Here is a 19966-nt window from a genome sequence, read left to right as displayed (position 1 = left end):
TGTGGTCTGTAAGACATTTATTCTCACAACAAAAAAAGGCTTTCCTACAAGAAAATTTAAAAAAGAAAATAATGTATTTTGACCCCCTCCCCCACTTTCTTTTCCATGCTTTCCTCCAACTTCCCCCTAGTTAGTCAAATAAGGCATCTGACCTCTTTAAGAAGCTCTGCAACGTTATCCTCTGCATAAGGCTTTCCAGTACATGACAGTTATATTCAGAAATACAAATGATAGTTTTTGTATTGTATGTCAACAATACCAGCTCAAGTCCCCGCAACAAAGACATCAAAAGAAAAGCAAAAAAACCCATAATATGTAACACTGATTATGCAATACACAGCCTACTGGAAAGTGCTGCCTGTGTCAGACTCGCCATTCTACTCCAAGAGGTACCCAGTCTTTAAGCCATAGAAATCCAAGTCACTTATTGATATCTTCATCTCCTGGCCTGCTCCAATAGCCATGTTATGCTATCATCTGTCATTGCATTTGCTAAATCTAAGAGGATGTAAGCCCTGAAGAACATAAACCATGTCTGCTTAGCAGACATCAAGCAGCCTGCGAGCAAAATACATGCAAAATACAGGGAAAGAAACGATGCTGCTCTGTCCCCAGTGAAATCCAGTTGCTGGTGAAAAGTGGGCCAGTTACTTCTTGCATCAAGTAATTGATACCAGTAAACAGGCCTGCCTTCACAGAGTGGACTCCCATGGAAAAGAAAATAATAACAGGAAAGCATTTGTCATACTAATGGCCTTAAGTATGACACCATTAAACAACCATAAGCAGGAGATGAGCAAGTCAGTGCTATCATTTGCTCTCATTTCACAGGTTGGCTCAGAAACAACTCTGCATTTTTTACTGTAAAAGAGGACAGATTAAAGAGGCATGTAAGGAAATCAAAGTAATTGGGGATATAGATAAGCAAGCAGGTAAACAACTGTGATTCAGTGAGACAACTATCTAAAGAAAGAATGGCACACATTTGTATTATTACTTTCTTCGTATTTTAGCTCATTTTTATTATTCCCAACACAATCATTAGCATCCCTACACAGCACACGATTGAGATAAATACTGCATTCAGTTCCTGCACTGTAAGGACCTTTCTTTACACCCCACCCAAGGACACAGCTCCCACTGCATCACTGAGAAACGGGATGCCCAACCCTCTGTGAGTTCACCCCTGCAGAAACAAGCCTCAACAACAAGTTCTGACTATGGCTTTTCTCCCAGCTCCCCAAACTATGAGCCCTCAGATTCCTGGGAGGAATCCTCTCCCTGGGATCATCTCAATATCCAACCTAGATTAACGTAGGCTTGTGAGTCAGCAGCTAGATTTAGGATCTGATTCAGCCCAATTAACCTTAGGCACTGAAAAAAGCACTTGGCTTAGCATTCTCTCACGCTTCATACAACCAGCACAGAACAGCGATGGGCTCTCATGGTGAATGAGGCTCTCAGGAAAAAGTGGAACAGCACAGTGATTCTCAGCTCTCGTTCATAACTGTATATTCATTTGAAATGACTCATTCATCCCAAAGTCAGCACTGCCTAGACACTATCTCCAACTCCCCCAAACATGGATTGCAACCATTTTTTAAACTTCTCAATTTCAGCATTATGTGCTGCTCAAAAAACCCCACGCCACTGCTTTATGAACAGACTTTTTTCCCCAGTCAATCTAGTGATAATACCCTGACTCCACGTCTGCTGAAAGTATGATGCAGCCTCTTTCTGCTGTAATTTAACTTAATTCGTTTCAGTTTCTACAAGTGAGCAGTGAACTGAAGGGAGATGGAAGCCAGAACCAGAGCCCAGTGGCTGGCAGATCTGTGCTGCCTAAACACAGTAGTGTCCCAGTGAGGATATATGAAACAAGTAAACAGCAGAAATAGTACTTCCAAAGCAGCACAAATAGCATATCCCAAATTGTACAGCTAGCAGATAGCTCTGGTAGGCAGCTTTAATGATGAATGTGCCAGAGGGAACCTCTGTTTAACTCTGCTTATGGTTGAGTATTTTAATAGTGTGTAAACAGTTTAATGCATACAAATGCACTCCTCAAAGCTGGATTCAGCCTCCTGAAGCACAAGATACTGTAGTACACAGATGCATGGATATAATAAGGGCTTTTTTTTCCTAATGATTTTTACATGTGAAAAATCAAACTCTAATGCAGCGTGCAGACAGCAGAATGGATGGCAGAGGCCACGCCTGAAAAAGTACACAAATATGTGTGTCAACGTGAATTCCTGCTTGCATTAATTAATGCCCACAAATATGAGCAATATCCAATATGAACTTGGCCAGAGCAGATCTGAAAATACATCTTGGACTTTATACCCATTATGCACTTTTGCTGTCAAGACTCAAATTTCTAGACAAGTACACTTTAAGATTGCTTCTTTCATTTCAGTGTCAGAGCAAAACATTCTCGTCTTGAAAGTCGTGTTTCCTTAGGATGTTCCTCTTTAGTAACCTCAAAATACTGGCGATCTAAAAGGGCTGAGACTGCATGAGAGATCTTTAGCAGCCAAAGAGCTCTGCACTCTTTAGGTACATGTATGCTTAGGATTGGAAGTGTTGGACAGATTTCCTCCTGAAATTCTCCTGCTGTGGTACAACTAGAGCTGAAAAAGGCATACTTTGCTTCTGAAAACAGCACAGAATACATGCTCTTCAATGATTTTAGCATTTGTCAGCTTAATAGCATGAACAGATATATCAAAATTTAGAACAAAATGGAACTTTTATAAATATCCTTACTAGTAATATATATTTGTTCATGGAAGATTGTCAGAAGACAAGCAAATTAACACATTAAGGATATCTGTAGGCACACAAACTGGTTTTATGTGGACAGTTTGCTCTGCCTCCTCTGTAGTGCTGCTGCCTAACCCTAAAGAATACTGCTGCTAAAATGGGATGGCAGCAAATGATGTTACCCTTGAATCACTGTGTTCTCAAAGAAAACAGGGCTCTGATGTACATTTTACATGAAAATAAAAGGCACTACATGAGGGCTGCTTTCTGTTCTCAACTCATAAACTTCAGAGAGATCCTATGCACGTAACCAAGGGCAGTACTTAAATCCATCATCACAGACCAGGATCTGATTTCCATTGAAAAATCAGGATGTCAGCTTGGGCCTTTGCAAGCTGCTGCAACAACAGTTTCACAGAACTGTAAACTTCACCACAAATCTCAGATGCAGTGAATATAATACTTATGAACAACATCAATCAATGTCCAGAGTATAAGACTTTTGCATTTAATAACTAGGATTTCACATACTCAGAGTGAACCAGAAGGACCATCAGATGCAGCTGACACCTGATGTACTGGAAATATAAGCTCTGTATTCCTCCTAACAAGCTTTTTAGAAGAAGTTGTTAATTTTACACTAGCTTCTGCTTATTTAACATTATATTCTGCCATCTTATATGTAACAACACACAGAAATCAACATTTGGGACCACCTGCCTGCTGAGTTTTCCCAAATAGCCATTGATTTCCTATTGTGAGTTGAGGAAGGACAATAAAACCTGAAAGCAGGTACAATTCATACCACATCACATGCTGACCTAAAGGCTGTCTAGCAGAGGCCAAACTTTTTTTATATAGGATAATGTGTTTTATAATGACATGCCGTACAATGCAACTGCAGTAGGTATGATAAAGCATTTTATAGAAATGGCACAGATTAATAAAGAGCATGTTGGCTGCTAATTTACCTCCATCTTGTGAATTCATTATATTCAGAGCAAACAGCATTGCATTGGAGAACGTAGTAGCCTCTTCTTTGCTTGCAAAATTCAAGCCATAGACTTGCCGTGCATCGCGCCATTGATGAAAGGTAGGTGTTGCTTGATTGTACTTCAGTCCTTTCACAATTGAGTAATTAATCACTACCTGTGATATGAAAGAGAGGGACAAAGATTAAACAGAATTCTGACTTGAGTGGGGGGGAAGAAAAAAAGCCTTTGGTAAAGGTTAATTAAACTGATAAGTGATATTCCAATGGAAGCTCCTCCATGGCCGTTCAGTGTGGCAGCATGCATTTGGATTACAGAAGACTCATATATGTGAGTGAGTCTTACAACAGTTCATACCAGCCCTTGGGGTTCGTGAGCTAATTCTGCAAACTCTATTACCTGCTCGTGTTTTGTATAGCAACTCCACAGGATGCAGTTGTGCATCCATTGCAGAAAGATGCCACAAGCCAGTGCCAGCTTTTTGTTATTGCCATCTTTTGGGGGATAAGCATGTGCACTTGTCAGAAAAGGGGACAGAAAGAGCTCTTGGCACTGGCCCTCTGTTTCAGCAGATAAATGCTTGACTCATTGCACTAGTTCTGGTTTTTCTCTCTTCCTCTATGCCAGCTTCTTACATTAAGATTTATTTTATTTAATTTTTTCTAGAATTAGACAGGCAGTGACAAATCAAACTAAATATTCCCTCTCCCTGCTCCTCCCTTCCTCTATATGCTATAATTTCCAGGTAAGGGGTGGCTGCAGTAGAAGGGTGTTTCTGTATGTTTTGATTTAATCTGCCAGATACAATGCCCTATTTATCCTTGGGCAGGGCATATGGATATCCAGCTGGAATCCAACCAAAAACATCCAAAGCTAACACCCAGAACTCTCACAATATCCATCTGTGGCTCAACAAAGGCACTCTGTTGTGGCTCAAATTTAAGAAACAAAATGAAATGTCAATAAATGGGAGCACCAGTTATCCTCATAAACAGGTACAGTGTAGCTGAAGACAGAGGAGAAGGAAATGAAGACTCTGGCTTCATCAACCAGCAGAGGTTGGAGCAGAGGGGAACCAGGGACACAGAAACTTAAAATTATGAGCAGAAAAAGACTGAAATTCTTCTTCCTTTAACTCTTCACTCAGAGTTTATCTGAATAGGTGAAACATGACACACTGTATGACTTTTTTTTTCTTATCCAACCCATGTTAGTATTTTCTACCCCTGAAATAAAATAGTCTGATTTCTGATATAAATGTCTGCATTGTTCTGAATTCTAATACATTCTGGATTTCAGTCATACTGTATGGCAAGTTGTTTCGCAGGCTGATTCTGCACAGTATTCAACATTCCTATCACTTTAATATTATAAAAAAGTTTAGTCTCATTTCTATCCAGTAGTCTGAACCATTTAGCTTCAGTTTCAAGTGTCAGCTCCCTGGGGCATGCATGGATCTGTAAAAAAGCTCAAAACCAAGAAACCTTCTCTTTGATTGCAGTCTGCAGGCTACTAAGGTTACTCAGTTATAAGTTATCAGCAGTGAAGATGGTGGTAGTTGATAGAATTCACAGTAACAGGACTTATAAGGGTTTGAGGTTGCCTTAGGACTCCATCACAACTGATCTTGGTTGTATAACCACCACCAAGATCATGGTCAGAGTTCCCACATGGGTCTTCCCACATGGCACTGGAATAGCCTGCCCAGGGAGGTGGTGGAGTTGCCATCCCTGGCAATGTTCAAGAAGCATCTGGATAGGGAGCTAGGAGATATGGTTTAGGGGTTTCCTGTAGGTATGGTAAAGGGAGGACGGTTGGACTAGATGATCTTATAGGTCCTTTCCAACCACGTGGTTCTATGATTCTATGATTCTTACAGCTTATACTCCTGTTGATCAAGCCAGAAAAGGACACATACTTGTTTCTCCAGAGCATGAAATAATGCACAAGTCTGTTATCAACTTGCTTCCTATCGTGCTTCCAGCACTAACCCCTTCATGGGCAGCAGTTGTGCGTTTGCTAAAACATGGAGGTTGTGGTAAGCAGCTACAAACTACCACAGCTGAGGTCAATTCTCTGTTTCTGCAAGCAGGCCCAAACCTGACCATTTAATAACTTACAGTGTCCATTAATTGGTTATTAATTTTTTTAAAAACTATGGTCTACTTTATATCTCAACAATTCTGTCCCTATTTCAGGTTTGGCTGAGGCTCGAATTTAAGTAGCCCCACCTTCCCCAGAGCCCTGTTTTTACACTCGCTTCTTAACCACATCAATGCACAAAGCCTTCAGGAGATATGATTCACTTTTGACTCGTACTTTCCTCCCTACTTGTGTGTTCAGCACATACACTTTGGCAGTGAGATCAGGCTGAGCTGAAAACACTTGAAGCAAAACCACCATTTTAAACCCTCAGCTGATCATGGATGCGGACTGGGGAGCAACTGTTCATCTGCTAAGCCTTAGAGAAGGACCATCTGTAGTTTACTGGGTGGTTTTTTTTGTTTTTTTTTTTATCTTTTCCAATACCTTACATGGTAACTGAAGCCAACGTGCTTTACCTTTGTAAAGTTCCAATTACAGCTGGCAGACTGCAAATCCCAGTAAACTGTTTGCTTGTGGATGTCGAGCTACATGCTGAGTGGGAATGGAGGTTGCATGGAGACATTAAAGCCCGTGTCGCCAAGTGACTGCATTTCTGATCTGGCCTCTGCTTCAAAACAGTCCTGGCCTCTGTGGCTACTCCAAAGCTTTAAAAAGCCACTTTGGCTTTTCTGAAGATTATTGCACATGTCAGCATGAGTCTGTGCAGAGCAGAAAGGAGAATTCATTGACTTTCTGTCTGCAGCTCAGCGCTGCTGCACTCAACAGACTCATAGCCCAGATGCATGAGATGGAGCGGTCTGATGACCACTTCCCAGTGGTGAGAACAAAACTGCAGTTCTGCCATTCTAAAAACCATATGTTCTTTGCAATGAGCTTTTTAGATACTGCCAGCTAGAGAGCAAGGCAAACACAGACAAAGCAAGTGGAATGGAAAGGGAGTCTTGTAAACCCTGAGATGTGCACCAGAAAAGGGTTAGGAAAAGCACCCGGAGAAACACAACAAAAGAAACCTACAGAAGATGCCTTAAATGAAAAAGAGGATGAAAATTAAAGAGAGAGATTATTGAAGACGAAATAAGAAGAAACACACGTTAAAAGGGTAATGTTAAACGTACAGGGAAATATTTTAACTGAAATTCGTTTTTGTTCTCATTGGATTCAACTACTTAGCAAGTCAAGCAAGCTTATGGCTCCCTGTGAGACTCAGGTAATAATACGAAATTCAGAATCTGAGGCTTTCAGAACATTTGCTGTCTTCATGATACTATATAATCACTGAAGGTACTTTCTTTTAGACAGTTTTAAGTGACTAACATAGCCTGTGCATTTTGTTTGAATAGAGGGAGGATTTTTAGTCTTCAAGCTCTAGAAAAGTGTATTTTTACATCTGTTTCCTTCTGACTTTAGATTTTTATGTAGCATAAGCAGGAAAACTTGCAAGCAAATAGAACATTACAGTTTATCTAAAACACGTTTAAAATACAGATCAGGTTTTGAATTTTGAGTACATCCTACATTATAAATTTTATAGTGAGAGACAGACCTCTGGCACACCAAGTCTCCCATATATATGGATAGATAGATAGATTTTATGACATTTGCTTGTTTAATGCCAACTATTCAGATGCATCTTAGATTGTGCTCACATGAATGCCATTTACGTTCACCAGCTGGCTGCACAAAACAAACATCCAGCATGCCCTGCTGCAGCACTTTTGAGAATAAGTGACTAAGCAGCCTCTGCATTTCATTCATTTTCAAAAATATTTTCTCTTTTTAACGTGGAGCTTCATTAATATATTGCTTTTGCTTTACCGAGAATGATAAATACAGAAGCAAAAGACATTGCAGATGTTTGAAAAGCGTGCTGCAAGAAGCTAAAAACTAAGAGCTAAAAATTAGTAATTACTAGGAAAATCACAAGCAGATCAACTTAACATTTCGGCAGCTGGGAGGTGGCAGTGCTGGCTGCCTTCATTCCCTCTGGTGGGATGGCGCGAAGTGAGCATGGGATGGGGCAGCCCAGGCAGACTGGGAGTCCTCAGCTCCCAGACTTCTGCTTTAAAATGCCAATATAGGATTACCATATAGCATTACCACTCTACACAGACAAATTTTTGTTATTTTGGGTCTAACTGTGACACGTGGTGCTTCTGATGGCATGCACAGCCTGGTGCACCCAAGAGCAAGGTATTCACTGGGCTGTGATGGCCCAGGAGGCTCCGATTCCACTTCTGCTTATCTAAATCCCACCTAACTCCTTTAATACCCAGAGAGGTACTGCAGGCTTAGCTTGCCATAAATCAGATCACAGCACACACCCAGAACTTCAAAACACGTTATCAAGAACTAATTGTTTATTATGGCAGTGTTGTAAGGATGCTTTAGGAGATGGCAGATCTAGTAGCAAAAATGAGCAAAAAGTAAATTAGGGGGAACTGAGAGCAAAGCCTGCACAACAAAATAAAATTCATTTCCCAAGGAAAAATGTAGGTGAAAAAAAAATGTTAAAATCTCTCCCACATTCACCAAAAGTTCTTTTTGCAAATAAACAAAATAATAAAGTAATATACTGATATTTATAATACTTATAATATTTATAAGTAATAAATCACGACACATTCTGTATCCCCAAAATCATGCATAACAGGAATGTCTTGAGTAAACGAGCTCAGAGGCACCTTGCAAAGAGCAGGAAATGTTGCTAGACTGCACAAACCTTACAACTGCTAACTACGTAACCGATGGTATCTTAAAGAGACCAAAGGTTCATTTACAGGAAGCTTAATGCAGTTACTCACTTGTTGATCTTGTAGTTTAACTCCAACAACCCTGAAGGTGTTTGTGGCCGTGTTGTGATATATGTTGATTCTGCTGAACCCCTGCTGTCCAGGTTTGATTGGCACCCATTTCTTACTGGTATCGTCATAGACCATAACTGAAGCCCGGGCTTGGCAAATACTCTGTTCACTGGAAAGAAAGAAAAATAGAAGATTAAAAAATGAGAAAAATCAGTGAATTTGTTGCCCACTACCAAAAACATCTCAAGGAAGGGAAAACAAGAGAAATTACCAGAACTGCTTAAAATGTTTTGTAACAAGTCTGATAATCCATTGAATACAATTTGATAGTTAAATTAAAGCTTGCATGTATGTGTTCATACAATTAAAAAAACCAACCAAAACCAAACCTCCAGTATGTTGCTGAACCGATGTAGTGTTTTATGTAGAAATATTAGGCCCTGAGGAACAACTGGTAGCACACCAATTTTATTAACTGTCCAACAGTATTAATGCTCCATTTCTTTTTATATACCTACTGGCAAGCAAAGACTTTCAGATTTGCATGAAAACTGACTAATACTTTACAGCTTCATGACAAAAACATGGCACGCGATGCTGGGGTACACATTTAAAACTGGAAGCAAGCAGACTTTGAACCAAAAGCCACGTTAGGTATACTGAAAAAATCAATTACGTTAAACCAGCTAATACCTAATGCTCAGACCTGGTGACGCACTGATACATCCCAGAATATGAAGTGCAAACTGCATTGGAACTCTTTTCTCCTTCACTTTAATAGCACGGAAAACAGGGAGGGAACTCCACAGAATTTTGTATTTCAGTGTCACTGTAAGTAAGTGTTACTTCATAGAGTATTAATAGATAGCTGGTTTTGTTCTGTAGCACCACAGCAGTTCATCATTTCTTTACCTATTGCTTGTGCATTAGTGACTAATACAAGCCTTCATGCTAAAACAAAGTTTCCGTGCGAAAGAAATTCCACTGCAAGTACTGCTGATGTGACAATTCAATATGGGTCGAAGCACTTTAAAGACACCATTTGTGGTAGTTCTGGAATGGCAGCAGCAATTTTGATTCCCAGTCTTCTGAAATCCCAGCCACTTTTCTTATACTGGAAGACATTACGAGTTACACCAAGTAAAAATGAGCCCTCCAAATGCTGAAGAACTGAGACCTTTGAACATAACAGGGTTTTTCAACAAATGCACATTAGGCCTAAATAAACCTCTAAGGATTTAAGTCCCACAGAAATTTTAGGTTCATGGCCACCCTACTAACTTCAGATCTATATACATTTATGCAAACCTCCTTTCCTCAGCCCAAACCATATTAAATAATTGTCAGCAATTCAATATCAAATGATAATCCAATTCTATTTATTTATTTATTTTCCCTCCTTCCTACACATACTTCTTTGGCTTGATTTTCTCTCAGCGGTGCTTCACTTTCACCCAAACAAATACAGGAGAAGCTCTCGGCTGGTGCTGAGCCATATCACTGCCCTGCCACTGCACCGAGGGGCACCACTTGTAAAATAAACCAACTGTGGCAAGACTCTGAACGCTCTTTGTAGAGTTTACAGAGGGAATAATGACGCCATCTGTGAAGACCAACGTAAGAAACCAGGAGTTGGAGTTGAAGATGCTTGTAGCCCCTTCCAGCTCAGGACAGTCTATCATTCTATGACAATTCAGACCAAAGTGTAAAAATAAGTCTGTAAAATATTCAGATCAGAAAGACTGAACATTGTATTTAATTAGAATTGTAAGAATAAGCTCATCCATGAGCTGCTGATGCTTTGCAGTGTGTTATACCTGAAGAAGTCCTGCACCCTCACTCATGTACTTACCCAGAAAACACCTCACCATCACTTTGTTTAAAGCAAGCTAATGTCATGTTGTAGTTCCCCATGCATCTGACACTAACAGCTGAGGGATTTAGATCTTGCTCCAGCCTGTCTAATCCTCCAACTGGTGCAAGAGCCTCAGGCTGGCAGGAGGGGGGAACTGTCACCTTGCCTTGGTTCCACAGATGTGGAGGAAGATAGAGTGATGTACTAGTAAAAAAGCAAGAAGTCTGCATTATCTCTGTCACACAGAAGTGGGATGGCCACGAATAATATCCAATGCAGTGTTATGGCTGGATGGGTCCCACCTGTCCCTGCTACAGGGTGGTTCATGGCACCTCCAACTCTAGAGCCTACAAAGCATCAGCTGTTCTGTAGGCCTGTGGGGTCCCAGAAAAACCTATGCCTAAAGGGTAACTCTTAGCTAGTGTGACATCAGCTCCTGCTCCTCAAGCCTTGCTGGTTGCTACAAGCCTGTACTAAAGGAAGCAAGAACATGGCACTGGTTTTCACCGCAGCAAGTCTGGAGTGCTTGCATATAAGACAAACTTTTGACCCCACAATTGCCATGGTCTCCTTAATGAGCCAAATTTTCTTAATTGACTGATCCATACTTACCACAAAGAAAACACAGCTAAACATACAGACATGAAGGCCTTATTGTGGCATTGCTCATAATGCTGGATTCAGATTCTAATGCACATAGCAACTTTGCCTTCAGAGTTTGCTGCTATTAATAACTGCAACAAAAACACCCTCTACAAACCCATGACAGAAATACAGATGTAGGCCCCAGGAGCAATATTTAATGCATGACAGCCAATTGTTACTGTAACATAAAGCATCACAGCAAGCTCAATTCCTGCTCTCCCTGCAGTCAAGGAAGTTTTTCATCATTCCTTTAAATGGAAACAGGATTAAGCCTGTTATCTGGCCTCCAGTGAAATAACAGAAAGGAACATAAAACAAGTGCAGCACAAGGGGAATCCTTTCCTGCAAAACAGTTCATCAGTCCTTCGAAACCTAAAATGCCTCCAGGGATGCATTGCTAGGTTGCTATTTCACCCTAGATGGAGGTGTAACTCTTCCTGCCCGAGGTCTCATCCTACCCATTAAAAGTACAACTGTCCTACTGCTGCTTTAAGGGGCTTCCCTGAAAATCATTCAGAAAATGTACAGTGTAAGTCTTATAAAGGCCAGCTAGAACATTTCTATTGCGCCCAGTAGATTGCATAATTTTATATATGAACCAAACTACATCGGTTTCACAAGACTCCAGCAAAAAAAAAAATTGTTATTTTTTTGACCATACTGAATTGATACTTATATCAACTACATAAAACAGGTAATAATTGAGGTTTTAGTTGTACTCTTGTACATAGTCAAATTCTTTCTCTGTGAGAACAGTTTAGCAGGCATCAGCATTTATACACTAAGTCATGATTCTAGAAATTGCCCTGTTTTCCTAAGAATACACACACGAGTTACTGAATAAGTGGGTAAGTCTTGGAAAAGATTCATTGTATTCCACATATTATCCCAAATATTACAAATTCTCCTATTGATTTTTTCTGTTCCATCAATATACAAGCAGACTTCTCCACCTGGGTTTCCACCACAGGTAACTAAATGTGTTGGAAGGCTATAACTGCATCTCATGTATGGCTTGCTTGGACTGACAAAGCAGATCAGCAGCATCCTAATTTCTAATTTCTAATTTCTGTTTCCCATCCATTTACACCCAACCTTTCTCGTTTAAATAACGGATCATTTCACATTACTTTGGACTAGTCTGATCATCAGTAATTGTTAGTATGGCTTTGCCCAAGTCTTGTCCTATCTGGGAACTAACCCTCAGCACCCAGAACGTGCAAGGTGACTCGCAGGCTATTTCACACATCTCGCTCCACTTCTGCACTGAGTCTGTCCACAGAAAACTATGTGGCTAAACCTGACGCGTGAGAAATGGATGCTGAATTAAGATAATGACCGAAATATCTCAACGTTACCTTTAAAACAGCTAACATAAATAAAAATCCTGTATACCTAGACGTGTGGTCTGTGTGATATATATCTGTGTTAACCTCAGAATTAGCAAGCTACAGTTTGTGGTCCTGCAGCACTAAAAGTCTGCTGCAAACTCCAGTGGCCTAATTTGCTGAAAAGACTTTTGTCAGTTTTACTGAAATGAACAAAATCATGGTTTGGAAGCAGGGAGAGTGTTTCAGCAGTTCCCTCTGCAACAACAAAAAAATAGGTGGACATTTCTATTTAGTGACAAGATTTAGAGAACAACAAAGAAACAGGAGACTCTGAACAGCGGTCAGGTCATGCAGGTCCATATTCTCCATACCACTGATCTGAGCTCCTAGCAGACAGAACCTGCCATGGCACAGTGGCTCTCAGCCTTCTCACCAGAGATTCTCTGCTGGCTTTGCTCATGACTGCATTTCTTGCTGGAGCCTCACTCCTGTAACACAGTGTCAGTTCCACACTAGCTCTGTTAGGGACCTCCTTTTTCAAAGTCTACTTCCCTGTGCGAGCACAGAACATCCGATGTCACCATCGTTCATCCTACCCTTGTCCCAGAGCACCAAAGTTCATAGTGAAGCAGGAGCACTTAGCTACTGATCAAACTGAAGGACGGCACAAACCCAGGGGGACTTCATGCACAGAGGTGCTTCTGATTCTCAGTGACATGCAGATTGTTATATTAAACAATTGCAAGAAAATCGAGCACATACAAAGCCTCCTTCGCAAGTAGTGACACAAAAAGACATTGTTAAATAAAGTGATGACATGCCTCCAAGAGAAATACATGTTTTAGAGAAAAAAAAATCAAAATACTGGTACCTACAGGATAAACAAGAGTAAGATGAATTTGCTTCCACAAGGAGGAGTATTTTTCTACTAGCAATGCGACATTCATTTGAAGTTCTCCTTTTCTGTACTGGTACACCCAGTGGGAATTGCCATGTGCAGTGACTGCTGCCGATATTCACCGCAGGCACTTAAGATGGAAACCAAAACCCAGCTAGTGAGGCACTCAGATCACACAAGGCCAGAGCTTTGAGAGATGGAAGATACAATAAATAATGAATGCAGAAAGATAATGCAGTGGTAGGGGTGCTTCACACACCTCTGTTACAGCAGCTCAGTACTGCAGAAGTCCACACAAAACCCTGACCTCTCAGTGTTTGCTATCACACTTAAACAACAGATCTGCCAATTGGGGTAAATTTAGGGCTGGCAGGCTGGCTACTGTTGTGCCCTTGTAAGCCAGCACATCTGTTTCATTTATAGCACTGAGATTTGGATGTCATGTGGTATGTTTTGCACACTGAACCGTAAGAGATATAATGATTCTAAGGGGAACTCCAGACATCAGTATCTCAACTCAACTTAAAAAAAGTTTTTAAATAACCGCTGTGCAAAAGGCACTTCGCAGCGGAAATGTAGTGATTGAGAGAAGTCTCAGCACTGCCAGGCAGCCCAATACCCAGTGCTATGGCCAACCTTCCTTCAATACCTGCCTACTCCAAGAGCGCAGGAGCAGTGCTGTGTTCTAACAGAAACCCCACTGCTCCATTAAAGCTTTAATTCACACAGCATCTCCATCTGCAGTGAAACGCTGTTCACTCTCTAATTTTGCATGCCACCTTGAAGATAAACTTTGGCAGTTCCTTAAAAAAGCTATCAAGTAAGTGTTTAGATGCTCCTAAAAGAAAAGATCAAGTAGATGCCCTGGGGAGAGACAATGAACCCAATTAATCTGTAAACACACAGACAAAAGATGTAAAAAAGACAACAACAACTTTACTAGATCAGCCTGCTATTAATATAAACCGTTTCCCTTCACCATTAAATTACAGAAATAAAAAGAAGAAGTAACTAATCTTGTAAAATACACATCATGCAAAACCCAAGACTAAACTGTCAAGTGAAAACCCATGACTGAAACTCTTATGCACCGGCCAGCCAAATGCATGTTTCAGTAGATTAATACTTTAAATAAAAGCTTTTAAAGATGATATTCTTAATGAATAATCAGGAGAGGTGGACTCATGAGTACATACAGCAGATCAACACACTGAAGTTGGCATTATCTAGCTTTGGTTTCTCTTCAGCCTCCAAAGAAATGCAAATAAACCTGTGAAAACTCCTCTGGAGCCACCGGAATCACACTGACAACTCAACTGTTCTAGCCTCTCCCTCACTGCCAGCAGGTGCCTATGCATACAGCAATGCCATATGAACATAATTACCACTGTATAAAATTATAAATTACCCTGCAAAGCTATAACCACAATGCAGAACTCCTGCATCTCCAATGACACACACTTTCCTTCCAGCACTAACTCTGACAGTGAGCTTGGTGCCATTCAGAGCACAGTGCCCAAGTACTTACGTGCCCGCCATTGAGGAAGACCTGGTCAGGTAATCCTGGAAGAATAGATGCTCAAGTCTGGCACGTGCGTTTACACCCAAATAGAATATTTCACCAGATTGCACAGCTGAACGCAGATTTGGCAGGAAGACAACCTGAGTGTATGTGAAGTCTTATTACGAAAACAGGAAAGGGAAGTGTTACCAAGAGAGCAAAAGGGCAGGCAGGAAGTAACGCCTGCTTGGCAGGGAAGGGTCTTAAAAGAATTAAAAAAAACCTAACTATTTCTTTCAGCTGATTTCTTGAACAAAAGTCCAAACAGTATAGATTGAGATTAGATGCACCACCTTTCCCTCATTGGCAGCGGAGCAATTAAAAACATTTCATTATTTTCTCAAGGCACAGGTTTGCTCTCCAAGAAAAAGAAAGAAAGCAAACAAACCTAAGACCCAGACAAACTGCTGCTATCCATTTACAGCAGAGATGGGGGCATGGTACAGAACCAAGCCCAGGGTCCCCTGGCCACCGTCATCCTGGCCCTCCCTGCAAGCTGGAATTGGCACAGGGTAACCAATAAACTACCCCACAGAAGGAGAAATCTCCAAATGTTGGAAAAGTCTCCAACATTAGAAATAAGAACAAATTTACTCCAAGCAGTATGTAAGCACTGTGTGTAAGTTGATACTTCAGTGCCACCTCTCCCAAGGTAAAGCTGCAGCAGTTTTGATAGGCTGCCTCTCAGGTGGCAGAAATTTGAGGCACATCCTTTTTCCCAGCTTCCTTTTTCTCCTCATTTCTTGCTTTGGAAAAGCAGTAAACGTGGATACCCAGCAAATGCTTCCTGGTCTTCCAGTTTGGCTTTAGGCTATGGGTGTGCTCTGGCATGATGTGATAACAGCAGAGGGAGAACTAGTGCAAGGCAAACAGCAGGAGAACTATATGGTATGTTCTTGCTGCAAATAAGAAAATCCTAAGGTTTTCTCCCCATTTCCCCATGATTTTGCCTTCTGCTTTATGTCAGTGTGCTCACGCATTCTTCTAATGTGTGTAAAAGCGTCAGCTGTTATCCATGACTGCACAAACACACGCTATGCAAATAAAAAATGCAAACATCTGCAGAAGAAAAACATTGGGTATTCTGGGCTCCCAATTGCTCCTCCTAATTCCAGGCCACCACAAGCACCTCTGCCCAGAGATCCAAGCAGAAAAGAAAGGAAATACACACAAGCCAGAAAACAAGAGAAAAAAAATAATAATTCTTCAGCCATAAAAATGTTGGTCATTTACATTTGCAAAGGAATTAACACTGTCTTTTGTCTCAACTTCATTTTTTTAACATTCACTGCTCAAGAAAATATTTCTCCTCTGATGATATTAAATGTGCTGTCATCACTGCAATGCAGGTCAGCATGAGGGGGGACAGATGGCTCACAGCCAGTTGTGTGTCACTGCAGCATTACACAAACTGGCAAGGTTACACAAACAGGGAAGGAACATGTTACCTAACTTGAACCCAGTTCCCAAAAGTGCAATACTTAAGAACGACCTCCCTGATCTCGATCATTGCACAAAACCATGTCTTTCTCAACTATTTAGGTGCCTATGCTTGTATGCCCACTGATGGGGAGCATTCAGGTCTGACATGGCGGCCTAGTCTCCTTAGCACACCACAGCACACAGAGCTTTCGAAGGTGAGCTGGAAGGCAGTGGCAACTGTGTGGAACTTTGGGCATTTCTTCCTCCATGAGCCAGCACTGAGAGCTCCAAGGCTCAGTGCTGGCCGAGCACTAAGGAGAGCAGTTGAGTTTTCATCTGATTTGGAAATGTTGCAATAGAACAAGAAAGAGTGCTTTCTGACATACAAGCAAAGCCTTTTTCATACTTTTTTTTCCTCTTTGTTTTGTTGTCATTGTTGTTTTTTAATATATTTTTCTGCTTAACAAAACATTTTATTACCACTTTCCTGATGCTTCAGTTTGGCAGCCATTTACCTAATACTATGCCTTCTCCTTTGAGATCTGGCTGCTTGTTGAGCAACGCCCCATCTCATTCATACATCCCACTTTTCATTACTTTAAAACTTGGCTTTACTTGGAGTCAAGTGGCACTTCCTCTCTACAGCTCATTCATTGCTTAGACTATTACTGCCAAGTACTGTTTACACAAACAAACCTAACTGCGTGTGTTGGGAAAGAAGTCCAACAAGGAGAAGTGCAGAGTCCTGCATGTAAGGAAGAACAACCCCAAGCATCAGCACCTATTGGGAGGCACCCAGCAGGAAGACAGCTCTGCAGAAAAGTACCTGGGGGTCCTGGAGGGCACCAAGTCAGCAATGTGCTGCTAGGAAAGCTACTGGAATTCTTGGCTGCATTAGCAAAGCTGTCTGGGTGTGATCTTGGACACCCTGCTCCTGGAGTCCCTGCTTGAGCAGGGGTCAGACCAGATGGACCCTGCCAACCTCAGCCACGCTGTGATTCTATGATATAACCTGTGTTCTTAAACTGCTAAATCAACTGATCAGTCTGGCCATGCTGGCTCCATTCTTCTAGGCACACAGGTGCAGGATGCTAGACTAAGGAAAACTCTGAGAAGCTTTTTATTTCTCTTTGATGTGTCTGGGATAGATACAGCCACTGATTTTTGGCAAGGACACAGCACTTAGTTGTCAGGACGGGTTTCCTGCTGAACCAAGCAGAAATTACTCTCCTTTCACATAATACAATAACATCTGCTAACTCCTGAGCTAGCATAATCTGCACCCAAAGATTTGGTTCTTCAGATCACAGATACAACTGGGCACACCTGAAAACAATCAGCCCTCCCCACCCACTCATACCCTCACAGCAGGGACACTGCAGCCACCTCCAAAGCGATGCCAGGAAGCAGTGACAGTGAGCAGGACAAAACTCAGCTCTGCCCCGCAGCACCCCGCCATAAGCCAAATTAATTTCATTAAGCACTACAGCATGCATTCCAGCAGAAGTGCTCTAATCACTCGCCTGCATTGCTAAAATGCCTTGGACTAGAGAGTGCTTAGAAGGAAACAGCACTCTGGAACAAATTACAAAATAAGACACAGTAGCTGGTTTCTGTCCAGTCCTCATGAAGGACTGCATGCCGGGTAAACAGATTATTTCAGTCACGTGTTGAGATCTGGGTGAGAAGAGCAGGATTCCTGAACGCAGAAGCGAAGCTTTAGCTGCAATTATGTGAATATTCCCACAGGCTTTTGAGAAGCACATCTGCTGACTTTCATATTTTGTATTCCAGAGACACTTGGGTTGCTTTCTTCTGAAGAACTGCATTACCGAATGTGACATTACTGGTATGTCACAATAGCGTTATGTATGTTCAGATCTTGGAGCTACAGTGCAAACCCTGAAAGGTGAGACTCTCAGTCTCAAGCTCAGGCTTACATCCAAATACAAAACCCAGCTAATCTTTTAAGAATGAAAAGAAGATGCACTGCAGAATGTGTTGTGCTTGGCTGTATATACCAGAAAGCCTATTAGAGTCATAATCCAAAAATAGAACTATAAGAGACATTAAGAAAATACTTTTTCTTAATGAATATATTTTTCACACCTCCCAAATCACTTTTCAAAAATGTATCTCTCTTATTTTTAATTCAGTGCTACTCCAAAAAAGCAGCTTATTACAATGCAAACTACATTTGGCAAATGCCATTTCATTTAATAAATTCATGATTAAGATATATGAAGATTCACACTGAAACTGCACACCCAAATTTCATCAAGCACAAGAAGACTGTATGCATATATGCATAAATCCTAAACAACAGCGTATAAAAATCTGCAGCTATATACTCTGATTCGCAAAACTAATTTCACAGCTGTTAATGGTCCTTGAACGTACGACATTTCTTCATACACTGGGATGTGCAACCGCTAAACATGCTGATGAGACAAGAAAAAATGCCTTGTCCTCAGAAAGTTTAACCATTTGTGTCAATATATGCTGTTGGTCTCTAACATCTTTATTTTCGTGCTCTCCGCTCATTTTGAAGGACAAGAAGAAACACTGAAGAGGAAAGCAGAATACGCTCATTTAGTATTACAGGGGTTAAAAATGTGCCATAAGGTGCTAGCAAGCAACTGCACTGAATGTTTTTTTAATGAGAGTCTTTTAGAGTCTACTGATTGAGGATGTAGTTCCGTCACTACCAAGGTCCAAAGAAGTTTTGCCATATACCCAGAATGGACAAGATCTAGGCCCCTAATAAAGATCCATTCAAGCAGTGATAAATAAATATATGGTAGGGAAAAAGAAGGAGAAAAAAAGAACTACAAAAACCACAACCAACCAACCAAAGCACCCAAAAGCACAAACACCATCCAGTCCTTTAAGGACCCAACAAGTTATATCAGATTTAAGGGGCTGTATTTTTTTTTCTAGGAAGACCTTGACTCATTCCCACAGTGACCTTTCCTAAGACAATTTCCTCTCCTGCCCTCTGCTTTGAAGAGGGAGATCTCTGGACTCACCTGCTTGCAAGGGGACCGCCTACTCAGCCTGATGTGCGCAGCCAAGGTATTGCATTAACAAATAACCCTATTGGAAAGAATTAACTCTGTGGCTGCCTTCAATTTTCTTCTCTATATACTGTGATGAGCAATGGGCAGTGAGCCCAGACCTCACGTTAAGCAGAATGGAACAAGTTATAGACCATATGGAGAGAAATAAACTGCCACTTCATACGCAGGATATCCACGATGCTTTTTTTGCCTGAGTCAGCTAATTGCACATCCGCAAATCAGCACAGTTATAACAAATGGAGCATTATAGTATCATGGGGAATTTATCTAATACGATCAAAGTTTGCCAGAAAAAGTTCCACTTCAAATGTGAAAGTACTTAAGGGACTTGAGTGCCTGGGACATTTTACAGTCCCTACTAAACAAACATTTCCATGCTGTGTCATGTCTGCCAGTGGTGTGGAGGAGCGTGTCCTTCACTTCTCCCGTCAGCAATCCCCTGTAGCCAGCAGCACAGGCATCTCCCTGCTGCCATCTCCCTGCTGCCTTTTCCAAACAGAAGCTGAGAA

General features: G+C 41.2%; 1 protein-coding gene across 17 annotated transcripts in view; it reads right to left on the bottom strand.

The window, feature by feature from the left end:
• Positions 1–19966, bottom strand: part of EVL (Enah/Vasp-like) — a 117557-nt gene that overhangs the window by 46112 nt on the left and 51479 nt on the right. For 14 of the 17 annotated variants that reach the window (XM_015865521.2, XM_085550560.1, XM_085550563.1 and 11 more), the window contains exons 2-3: positions 8666–8834; positions 3738–3915 (exon numbers count right to left, since the gene is read on the bottom strand). In XM_015865521.2, coding sequence (XP_015721007.1) covers positions 3738–3915; positions 8666–8834 — 347 coding nt within the window. Of the gene's footprint in view, positions 1–3737; positions 3916–8665; positions 8835–14922; positions 15694–19966 lie in introns of those variants that run through there. The other 3 variants (XM_085550564.1, XM_085550562.1, XM_015865522.2) reach the window with 2 other exon arrangements.

This window comes from Coturnix japonica, chromosome 5 (assembly GCF_054131305.1).
Source record: "Coturnix japonica strain WE chromosome 5, WE-NBRP24, whole genome shotgun sequence".
NCBI classification, from domain to species: Eukaryota; Metazoa; Chordata; class Aves; order Galliformes; family Phasianidae; genus Coturnix; species Coturnix japonica.
The sequence above is the reverse complement of the archived record's forward strand: the minus strand, read 5'-3'. Positions and strand labels throughout refer to the sequence as shown.